Raw genomic sequence first — 11,945 nt, 5'->3', positions numbered from 1 at the left:
TGAAGACTTTTAGAGAGCGACTCTCTAGGGCCAGAGATTTGGCCAAGGAAAATTTGAGGACATCCCAGGCAGAGATGGTAAGGTACCACGACAGGAAGGCGAAGGGCAGGAAATTTCAAGAAGGAGATCAGGTGTTAGTCCTGCTACCGGTAAAAGGAAGTATATACGAGTCGAGATTTTGTGGACCATATACCATCCAGAAGGCATTAGGGGATGTGAATTATGTAATCCACATGCCAGATCGTCCGAGGAAGTCACAGGTTTGCCACGTGAACATGATAAAGAGGTACTATGACAGAGATAAGCCTCTAGGCGATGAAGAACCGATGGAAACCCCATTGCAGGCGACTGTGCTGTGTGGAGGAGACGGCAAAGGGATAGAAGAGGAGAACTGTAAGTTAGAGAGGGCCGATGGCGCGAAGATATCAAATACAGAAAGCCTGGCCAAGATAGGTGAGCGTCTGGGTCATTTGGAAGATGACCAACGCCAGGAGCTAGTGGAGATCCTACGGAGGAATAAGTCGTTATTCACGGACGTGCCTAGAAGACACCGCGGAACGGTGCACGAAGTGAATGTAGGGAGTGCTGAGCCCATCAAGCAGCACCCTTGCAGAGTTAACCCGGAGAAAGCAGCGGCAATGAGAGCAGAAGTGAAGTATCTGCTAGATAACGACTTGGCAGAGGTTAGCGACAGTGACTGGAGTTCGCCGTGCCTCCTCGTGAAGAAGAGTGACGGCACGTACCGGTTCTGTACCGATTATAGGAAAGTGAATGCACTCACGGTCGCTGACTCGTTTCCGATACCGCGCATTGACGATTGCATAGATCGGATTGGGAGTGCACGGAATGTCTCGAAGATAGACCTGTTGAAGGGATACTACCAGATTCCCCTGTCTGAGGAGGCCAAGAGGATCTCAGCGTTCGTGACACCCGACGGCTTGTTCCAATATAAAGTGGTGCCGTTCGGAATGAAGAATAGTGGTAGTTGTTTTCAACGAGTAATGAATCAGGTATTACAAGGCGCGACCGGATGTGCAGTGTACATCGATGATATTGTGGTGTTCGCTGATTCCTGGAAGGATCACGTGGATCGACTTTTAGATTTGTTCGATCGGTTGGAGAAGGCCAACATGACGATCAACTTGGCAAAAAGCGAGTTCGGGAGAGCCCGCCTGGAGTACCTTGGATATATAGTAGGGCAAGGCGAGGTTGCTCCGGTAAGAACAAAGGTGGAGGCCATTGACAACTTCCCGGTGCCCAGGAGTAAGAAAGAATTGTTGAGATACCTCGGTATGATTGGGTATTACCGGAAGTTCTGTGAAAATTTCTCCACCATAGCCGCTCCTATGACGAGTTTACTATCAAAGAGCAAGAAGTGGGAGTGGAATGGAACAGCACAAGAAGCGTTTGAGAAGACCAAAAGACTGTTGACTGAGGCACCTGTACTAGTGTCGCCAGATTTTGAAGCGCCGTTTACGTTATTTGTAGATGCCAGTGATATAGGGGCCGGAGCTGTACTGACGCAGCAGAATGATGGAATTTACCGCCCCGTGTCCTTCTTCTCGAAGAAGTTCGTTAAGCACCAGAGGTCGTACAGTACAGTCGAGAAAGAGACTTTGGCCCTGGTGATGGCATTGAAACATTTTGAAGTGTATGTGAGTGGGGGGGGGACACCCAGTGACGGTGTATACAGACCATAATCCCCTAGTTTTCCTGAAGAAAATGAAGCATGCAAGCCAGAGATTAACCAGATGGTTTTTATCGCTCCAAGAGTATGACCTGGTGATAACGCACATAAGAGGGCGAGACAATGTAGTGGCTGATGCGTTATCTCGAGCCTAGCCACTAGAATAACTCTCAAAATAAGGGGAGGGGAGTGTTATGATCTCAGCCTACAGGAGAAACGAGTCTCCCTCCTTGAGAGTTATTCATCAAGCCTGACCTGACTAGAAGGTCTAGCAAATATTGAGGTGATAACCCATATGTAAAATAGTTGCTTGGATATGTATAACAGTTTGAGATTATGGGCAATGAAGGAGAAAACAGATAAATGACTGGCTAGGAGATGTGGACATTTTGCTGGAGGCGTGAGGCTCGCTTCTGGAAGGGCTTTGACCTCACTTGAGTGCCAGACATCGCAGGGGAAAGCTGCGCTCCGTGAGCTCCCGTCAGAAGGGAACCCCTAGTGGTATATCTCGAAGAGAAGAGAAGTGTGTAGACGTGCCAGCTGTGGAACCGAGCTGGGAACGTTGTGGTATCAAGTCCTGGTCGACGAGCAGAGTTTAATAAGCTACTCAGAGGCATTTTCGTGGGCTGTGTGGAGCGCCCTGACCAGACGCCGTCAGAGGGAAAGCGCCCTCGATCAGTTAATCTGTGGTAAGCACGATATACGCCAGTTCATAGTGATTGCTTGTAGTTGGTCGTGTGCCCAGCGACAGTAGCAATGTTTATTTATAAGTTAGACATGTTTTAATAAGGCAGAAGGCCTGAAATAGGAGAGTGAAGAGGGAGGAACACGGAGCGACGTCCGTCCTCTCTGAGCTCTGACGGACGACTGAGGGAGCCCGGCTCCTGACGGAGGAAGACCCTCCCAGCGAGTGAGGACCGCCGCCAGGCGAGGTGGAGTATGGACCCGCCCAAAACGGGGGAGTCCACTCTCACTGTATGTAGAGAACAGATAGAGGTTTGAGGCAAACATATTGTGTGAATATTTTTTGTTTATGTGTTAAAGGGGAACATTTTATTGGAGTGTCGATGGGTTGCAGGTTTGTTCTTTGGGGAAGAAGTTGCTGAGAACTTCGAAGCCAGCAGATGAAGTAGCTGATGAGACTCCAAGGTAGTGGAGCAGGGGACCTCGAGCTGTGAGGAGAAGCAGCAGTGAAGAGGAGTGTCACGTGCTTCTGTAGAGGTGGAGAAGCACCATAGTGGCTCGGGGAAACTTCATGGTGTAGCAGCCAAGAGAGCTGTGGAGGACCCTAGCAGAAGGGTGAAGCACCGTAGTTGCTCAAGGAAACTTCATGATAGCAGCCTGGAGGAGCTGCAGAGGATCCTGGTAGTGAAGCCCGGAAGAACCTGAAGATATCAGGGTAGTGAACTTCCAGAGGTGGAAGGGGAAGTTCTGGTGGATTACTAGTAGGGAGTTGATAGTGTTTGGTTGTCATTAGCGTGCAAGACGCAGTGAGAGGTGAGTGACTGTTTGCATTCTTATGTCAAGGAGTGTTTTACACTGAAGTTTAGAGTTACAGTCGTAGGCTGGATTACCTACAGATGTATGCGTTCCAGGACTGACGGTGATCGATTGATCATTGTTGTGTATCAATGAACATTTATACTGATATATGTTATCGCATTCAAATGCTGATTTTCTATATATACATTATCTTGCTGATAGTGCAACAGCGTATGTAGACTTGATCAACTTGAGGAGGTTGATAGTATCAGGTGGTGAACCAGGAGATAGGATACCACTTGATAAGCTGATAATAGGGTTCTGATGGTGTTGGAGTGCAACCTGATTGTGATATTATAGAGTATAGGATTCATTATTATTATATGTGTGTATGTATCGTGTATGTGCTTTGTCCAGTAAATGTATCCCAATTTGCTGGTGTTTGCCTTTGTCCTAGTGAGGCTTCCCAGGAGGTAGTAAAGAAGGAGAGAGAGAGAGAAAGAACCAAGAACCACTGCCGTGGACAGGGTAAAAAGGTAATACTAATAAGTCAAAAAGGGGATTGAGGAGATCATATCACCTAAGGAGAGAGTGGGGAGTCACAGCGGCTCGAGTGGGTGTGTGCACGTGACAACGAGGCTAAGTGTTGGAGCCGCATCCCCTAAACGTGTGACGTTGAGCCCCTCTCCAAGAGCCAGAAGCGCCAAGGGTGATCTCCTAGTATAAGCACTCTACCGAGTTGTGGGTTGGGTTGTCCGTAGAGAAGGATCAACGACGACAACACCAACCAACCCAAAGTCTATAATAGCATACACGACAGCACAGACAAGTTAGTAGGCACTAATTTCACCGTTTCAGTCCCTTAGCCGGTTGAGTAACAGTACTACTGAATTCACTGGCCACACTGTATTAGTACCCTGGCAACACTTGTCTTGAAATTTGGGCCACACTGTAGCTTGATCCGCGCTTCCTGGCGAAGTTCCCAGTTCTTGGCTACCGGGGTTCGAATCCTGGCAAGGTCGCCAGTTCTCTGTCACGTGGGGGGGGGGGGGGCTGGGCCGGGGTTCTGCTAACACTTAGCTGCTAGGGGCTCAAAGGCCCAAATACTCAGCCCCTCTGACTCCCTGGATTCACCGGAGTCTCCTTGGTCACACAAGAGAGGAACAAACAATGCCCACCTCCGCAGGTCTTTGCTTCCACCACAAAAGGGGTGCCACTGATTCACCCTGGAAGCCCTTCAGTCAGACACGGGGAAACTGCTGTTAACAGTTCCGGCCTAGACCCGTGGGGGAGTGAAGGAAGACTCAGGCTTACCTTATAACCATAACCTCCCTGAGTCTTGCCTGCCAGACAAAAAAGGTTGCAGGAACTCCTTTCCCGCCTGTCTTCTCTATCTTCTTCTTAGCAAGGTCGCCAGCTGGGTTATTATATCTGCACCCCAGCAATGCAGTTCAGTGGGTGTATTATATATTGTTTGTAGCCAGAAGATTGCTACTCCCATAGATCTGCTACTAGACTGTTGGCCCAGGGTACTCTCCCAGGAAGGTCTGTGTGGCTTTACCTCTCTCTAGCCACTACGTTAATAGTTGCCACCATTCAGGCACTGATACTGATCGGATGGCTAAGGGTACACTTTTATGTAAGTCTGTGCTGTCTCTACCACTCACCAGGCAATAGGAACTGCTATAGAGAACGTAGTGTTCCCTAGGTGGTACTATGATAACCTTCGTGTATGCTCGTAGAGAAAATATCATAAATGGAGGCACACTTAAACACAGTGATAAAACGTGTGAATTTACTGATGCAAATTACATGAACACACACAATCACAAGTAATACATGAATATGGAAATATGGATATTAAGTATGGAGATCGTCAGCCTCTTCTTCCACGACCTCCAACACTCCTTCAACTGGGCAGGAAGACAAGAGTCCCACACTCTCACAGGAGGGCCTCTTCACCACGTCGGCGCCTCTTCTTCACTGTCCTGCCATCCATACACACTGTCCCCTCCGACAGTCCTGGACACAAGCTGCCTTGCAGCCTATTCTACTACTAAAGTATTAAAGTCCTGTTGCCACATACATAAGCAAATATTGTGGCCTAACTAGCCTTCTCACTAAGGGTAATGGGAGGGAAAATGATCTACCTTACATTCCTGGCTCACGACGCCTGTCCCTCGATGGTGTGAGGTTCCCACGCTTCCTTGGGTCGATCCTTGACGATCCAGGACGTTCCACAGGTCCTCAGGTGTCGTGGAGCCTTCGCGTCGTCGCCGTTCCAATCCCTGAGATTCAGCTGCCCCAATCCTGGTTCATCGATGGGCGCTGAGCTAATCACTATTTTTCCCACACTTGCCCCTTCCACAAGGCGTTGCTCCTTGTCCTAGGTACGGCGTCGTCCTTCCAAGACCCTCAGTGGATGTGACCCAGTCACAGCTAGGCCTGCCCGCCGCACCTTCCAGACCTCAACGTCCAGCGGCGCCGCCCCAGCGTCGTCGCCGACTATTTTCCAAGTTTGGCACTTCTCTGCTCAATGAACTTGGTTCCTTTTTTGCTTCCCAAAAGCGCAGGGTCTCCAATAACTTATGGTGGGCTGCGATGGCTAGTTTAATCCACTGAATAAGGCTTGTAGAGCCTCTAATCCTTGAGAGCAGACCGAGGCGCGTCCTGTCGCTTCCAAGGTCGGATCAACTCTGACGGTGGCGCCGCCCGGGGTACTAGGTGACGTCATGGCGGGCCCTGATTTGTCGCCCGCGACCTAAGTCGGCCAATCCGCGATCGGCTAGTGTCCCTTCCAAAAGGTCATATCTGCATTAGGGGATACTCTTTCATTTTATAACAGGGCGCCAATTTCCCTTTATTTACAACTTATAATGTAACTTCCTTCCTTTAACTGGCAGCTGGTCTGGTCGCCACATATATCATTGGACTCCCTGAACCTCAGAGAATCAGTAGGGAGAGCTGATATGACTCTTTAAGCCGGCAAACGAAAGAAATAGGAGAGGGCACCGTAACATATGCAAGGCCCGATTTGCCTAATAAGCCAAGTTTTCCTGAATTAATATATTTTCTCTATTTTTTTTCTTATGAAATGATAAAGCTACCCATTTGATTATGTATGAGGTAAAAAAAATTTTATTGGAGTTAAAATTAACGTAGATATATGACCGAACCTAACCAACCCTACCTATCCTAACCTAACCTATCTTTATAGGTTAGGTTAAGTTAGGTAGCCGAAAAAGTTAGGTTAGGTTAGGTTAGGTAGGTTAGGTAGTCGAAAAACAATTAATTCATGAAAACTTGGCTTATTAGGCAAACCGGGCCTAGCATAGTAGGCTGAGAAGTGCGTTCTGGCTACTAGGTACGACATATATATATATATATATATATATATATATATATATATATATATATATATATATATATATATATATATATATATATATATATATATATATATATCTTTAACATGGTTGGGAAGGTCATTCCACATTCTGGGTCCCTTGATTTGTAGAGCATTTCTAGTTTGATTAAGTCGTACTCTAGGAATATCAAAACTGTATTTATTTCTGGTGTGGTGCTCATGGGTTCTGTTACAACCTTCTATGAAGCTTTTGAGGTCAGGATTGGCATTACAGTTTAGCGTTTTATATATGTATAATACACATGAGAGATATTGTTTAGACTTAATACCTGTAAACCATTACTACTGAAGCCTCTTGAATGACTTTTTCATGACATCATCAAATTTCCTTTCCTTTCCAAATTTCATGACATCATCAATATATATATATATATATATATATATATATATATATATATATATATATATATATATATATATATATATATATATACATATATATATATATATATATATATATATATATATATATATATATATATATATATTTATATATATATATATATATGTACATATATATATATATATATATGTATATATATATATATATATATATATATATATATATATATATATATATATATATATATATATATATATATATGTATATATATATATATATATATATATATATATATATATATATATATATATATATATATATATATGTATATATATATATATATATATATATATATATATATATATATATATATATATATATATATATATATATATATATATATATATATATATATATATATATATATATATATATATATATATATATATATATATATATATATATATATATATATATATATATATATTGTGACGGTGTTCCCCCCCCCTTATATTTCTTCCACGCCTGCTGTAAGAGTCATGTCCACTTTTCTCGAACGTTCTGTACGTTTCGGGCTACAATTTGATATGTGTGGCAGCGTGGAGTGTTCTCACGTGCACGAGAAAATCGTAAAAGAAAGAAGTTTTGGCCTGTTGGTTAGGCCTTTTAGGAAGCCAATATGGCACTGGCTCCTCTGTTTTGCCGCCAAAACTGTGTGACGTCAGTGACACCAGATTGTTCACCGACAGCGACGTGGCACAGGGAGCCAATGAAAACCTCCCATGGAGAATATGACATTACGAACAAAGGGGGTCCGGTTATTGCGCCGCGGTGGCACCATCAGTCTGAGATCACATGTCAAGGAGGTCGAAAACGTATGCGACGGCTGATAGCTTCACAGTGATGACGTAGTGGCTGGGCCAATCCTCCGGGAGGGAATCAGTCTGACACGACACGTCAAGGTGGACGGATGTGTGAAGGTTGATCCTGTCAATCTGACAGTAATACGCCACTCCCGTGGATCTTACGCGTCACCCGTAGTCTGCAAGTACGCCGAGAGGTCTTCATTCATTCCATGTGTGGACTAAAGAGGGAATTGACGGAATATTGAGCATCACGTGCTCCAGGGTCGGGTGCAGGTGAAGTCTAGGCAGTATCGTCTGGGACGTCTGATAGCTTTGCAGTGCGACGTAGTGACTGGGCCAATCCACCGGGAAGCAGTGAAAGAAGATACTAATTGGGAATCCGTACGACTGCAGCCGAGATGTAGGTTGGCAGCCGTAGTTGGGAGGAGAAGTTGACAGCCGGGAGACCGACTCCAACCCCACAAGACATGGAGGAGGAGCACGGACCTGCGGAGGACAGAACACGGAGACGACGCGTTTATTTTGGGACGTTGATTTGGTTCCTGGAGGACACGACAGGGTGTGTGTGGGGGCTTTCCCTACACGAGGCAAGAGCCTGGACCAGGAGCTACAATACAACTCTCACTGGAGGATAGGTGGAAGTAGGTGATTCTAGTTTCCCTCCCAATTCCCCTTTAGTCAGCAATATACATAGATTTGGACTGAGTATCTTTCATGTCGTGAGGAAGTCTCACCTAGGTCTATGTCACAGTAAGGCATAAGTGTACAGAGTGGGGCTACATAGAGCACTCACGGTATCTATTATCATTATTGGTGTGTGCAGGCACCCGGAGTAATTGATGAATTTACTGTGTTGATAATGTCTTTCATAAGACTTTAATATGATAATTTAGTGAGAGAATATATATATATATATATATATATATATATATATATATATATATATATATATATATATAAATGTACCAGTATTTGGTGTTAGGCTATGTGCCCAGTAATTATATTATTACTATTATTGATATCTATGATTTATTTATATATATATATATATATATATATATATATATATATATATATATATATATATATATATATATATATATATGTCTATGCTTGTGTATTGAATAACCATTCATGTGTGCAGTGATCAATTGAATATTCGCCCAAGAAAGGAATTACTGAGAACTCCAGTAATATATACTTGCATGCGTTATCATTAAATGAGGTGCAGTGTGTTATACCATGATAGTGAATTATTGTGTTCATTAATATAGAAATGTTTGATTGAGCTCAAGATCAGTGCAGCGAAGTATTTACGTTCTATTGCTATTGTCGCAGATATTGTGTTGTTTAAACATTTAGTGATCCTTGAGAATTTAAAGAAACAGGCGCCTCACGCCAGACAAACAGATAAACGAACATTCGCGCGGTGAGAATCGCCCAGCTGATTTTGACACTGACGTGAGGGGGAGCATTACCAGCTTGGCGATTTCATGATTATATGTGGGAACGAGCGACTTACGCATGAAATAGCTGTTTACTTGTTGATATACGGATGTGATGTCTTGAGTTTTAAGTAAAACACAAAATACCTTGGCGTTTGTATCATCCCCTCCATATTTCTTGTGGCTATATAATACATGAAAGGAAATAGAGTGATAGAAATAAATACCTGCCTGATATCAGACCTATTGAGTGTGCTCTTGCCACTGTTACCACAATTCAACAAAACCACTGACGTGTTACTGGACACGGGAAACACCAGTTGGCGACCTTGTGGTTAGTAGTAGAGCCTTTTGTCGGGGCGGGCACACAGCTGTAAAGAGAACAAGCTGTGTTCTCACTCATTCTCGATCAGAGGCCGGTTGGGATTGACTGGGATACTCTCCTGGCGTACAGTGGCACCGCGAGGATAGGGTGAAGACCCGCTGGGCTACGGTGAGTGACCTTGAGTATACTGTTACTCGCCCCTCTTACGGTGAACCCCGACATTGGCGACCTTGCCAGGATCACGATAAAGATAAAGGTTGCAGTTGTGGTACTTTGCAGTGGTATTAGGTATCAGGTACAGGGTATCACTCAAAGCACAAGATGGAGGATGATAAGGTAACAAGGTTCATTGACACTAGAGATGAGCAGGTGCTGGAGGAGTGCACCAAGGTACAGCTGCAATCGATAGCAGACCACTTTGGGATGAAGCTGAGATCTTCCAAAGTGGGAGAGAGAAGACTGGAGATCATGGCACAGCTCAGGGCACGAGATGAAGCTTTGGGGGAGGAACAGCCACAAACACCTGCCAGTATGGGAGAACACCTGAGCATTGGTGGAAGCAGCAGAGGATCCAGCGGCAGCAGGCGCAGTGTTAAGCTGGAGATAATGAAGCTGCAGCTGGAAGCACAGCTGAAGCGAGAAGAACGCGAGGCACAGCTGTGCAGGGAAGAACGAGAGGCACAGCTGAGAAGGGAAGAGCGAGAAGCAGAGGCACAGCTGCGCAAAGAAGAGCGAGAGGCACAGCAGCGCAAAGAAGAGCGAGAAGCAGAGACACAGCTGAGCCGAGAAGAGCGAGAGGCACAGCTGCGCAAGGAAGAACAAGAGCGAGAAGCACAGCTAAGGCGAGAGGAACGCGAGCTAGAACCTAGGCTGAAACAGCAGGAGATAGAAGCTAACAAGGATGTGGAGCTGAAGCGAGCTGAGCTAGGGCTAGCTCCACCTGTTCTGCCACAGTAGGAAGACCGCCGAGTGAGGGAGCGAGATTTGCCGGTCTTTGTACCAAATGAAGCTGAAGGTTTCTTTGACCACTTCGAGAGGGTCGCTACCTTGAAGAAGTGTCCGAGGGCGGAGTGGGCGGAACTGGTTCAGAGTAGGCTCACCGGTGAAGCTCGTGAAGCCTACAACATGCTCGACCTCAGGGAGTACACCAACTACGATGCTGTAAAGAGGGCTGTGCTCCATTCTTTCAAGCTCACGCCAGAATGTTACAGGAAGAGATTCAGGGAATGTACCCGGTCGCCAGGAAAATCTTATGCGGAGACGGCGAGGGACATGGAGAGGAAATTCCTGAAGTGGCTGGAGTCTGAAGGAGCGAAGTCGGCTGAGGATGTCAAGAGGCTTATGGTCATGGAGAAGTTTATGTCCGTGCTCTCTCCTGAGATCAGGGTTAGAGTAAAGGAGGCGGACATTAAGGACCTAAGGGCCGCAGCCGACAGGGCTGACATGCTGGAAGAAACCTTGCGCCCACGCCGAGAGGGACAGCACCGACCGCCCGTATATTCCGGATATGGCAGAAATTATAGAAGGACGGACAGATGGAGGACCGGAGCGAGTTCTCCCAAGTCCCACCCCTCGAGTGGAGACAACAGAGGATCGAAGAGTGCTGTGGAGTCGGTAAAGAAGTCCCAACCCAGCAAACAATATAAGGTTGCCACAATATATCTGGAAAGTATTTGAAAGGATTGGAAACGTTTGTTTTATCGTATCATATACGAATTTGTGTGTGGACTTAAATAGGTTTCCAAAACTTATAACCAAAACCTACGTATCTAACACTAATTTGAGATGTTGTGGCAACTTTACAATCCTAGCATGAATCATTCATAATCCATTCATATACCAATATGAATCTCTTATGAAAGGTTTGAGCCTATAATCTGAACCCTTTTCACATCTTTGTGTTTAAAGTTAAATTTCTTGAAATTAAATTTTATTATTTTATATTATATTATTATTTTTATTATATTTTATTTTATATTATATTATTATTTTCAATTTAAATATTAAAACCAATTTAAGGGTAAAAAAAATCTAATAATTTATATTTCTTATATTATTTACTAACAATTATAATTATTTACTAACGGAGAGAGGGGAGGCTGTACGGCGGAGAGTGGCGGCTGTGGCGGATAGTGGCAGCGGGCGGGCAGTGGCGGCTGTGGTGGACAGTGGCGGCGGTGGTGGACAGTGGCGGCGGGCGGACAGTGGTGGTGGTGGCGGACAGTGGTAGCGGTGGTGGACAGTGGCGGCGGTGGTGGACAGTGGCGGTGGGCGGACAGTGGCAGCTGTGGCGGACAGTGGCGGCGGTGGTGGACAGTGGCGGCGGGCGGACAGTGGCGGCGGGCGGACAGTGGTGGCGGTGGCGGACAG

General features: G+C 45.2%; 1 protein-coding gene across 1 annotated transcript; it reads left to right on the top strand.

The window, feature by feature from the left end:
* The first annotated feature begins 10,181 nt into the window (after positions 1-10,181).
* LOC138369880 (uncharacterized) lies at positions 10,182-10,532 on the top strand. Its single transcript, XM_069333624.1, has one exon. The coding sequence runs from the start codon at positions 10,182-10,184 to the stop codon at positions 10,530-10,532; it is 351 nt and encodes a 116-aa protein (XP_069189725.1).
* Positions 10,533-11,945: the final 1,413 nt, after the last annotated feature.

The sequence above is a fragment of the Procambarus clarkii genome, chromosome 30 (assembly GCF_040958095.1).
Source record: "Procambarus clarkii isolate CNS0578487 chromosome 30, FALCON_Pclarkii_2.0, whole genome shotgun sequence".
NCBI classification, from domain to species: Eukaryota; Metazoa; Arthropoda; class Malacostraca; order Decapoda; family Cambaridae; genus Procambarus; species Procambarus clarkii.
Note: the sequence above shows the minus strand (reverse complement) of the source record. Positions and strands in the feature narration are given on the sequence as shown.

What these genes read in the sequence shown, in the direction of transcription:
- LOC138369880 (XM_069333624.1), top strand. Translation starts at nt 10,182, where the DNA reads ATGAAGCTGCAGCTGGAAGCACAGCTGAAGCGAGAAGAACGCGAGGCA.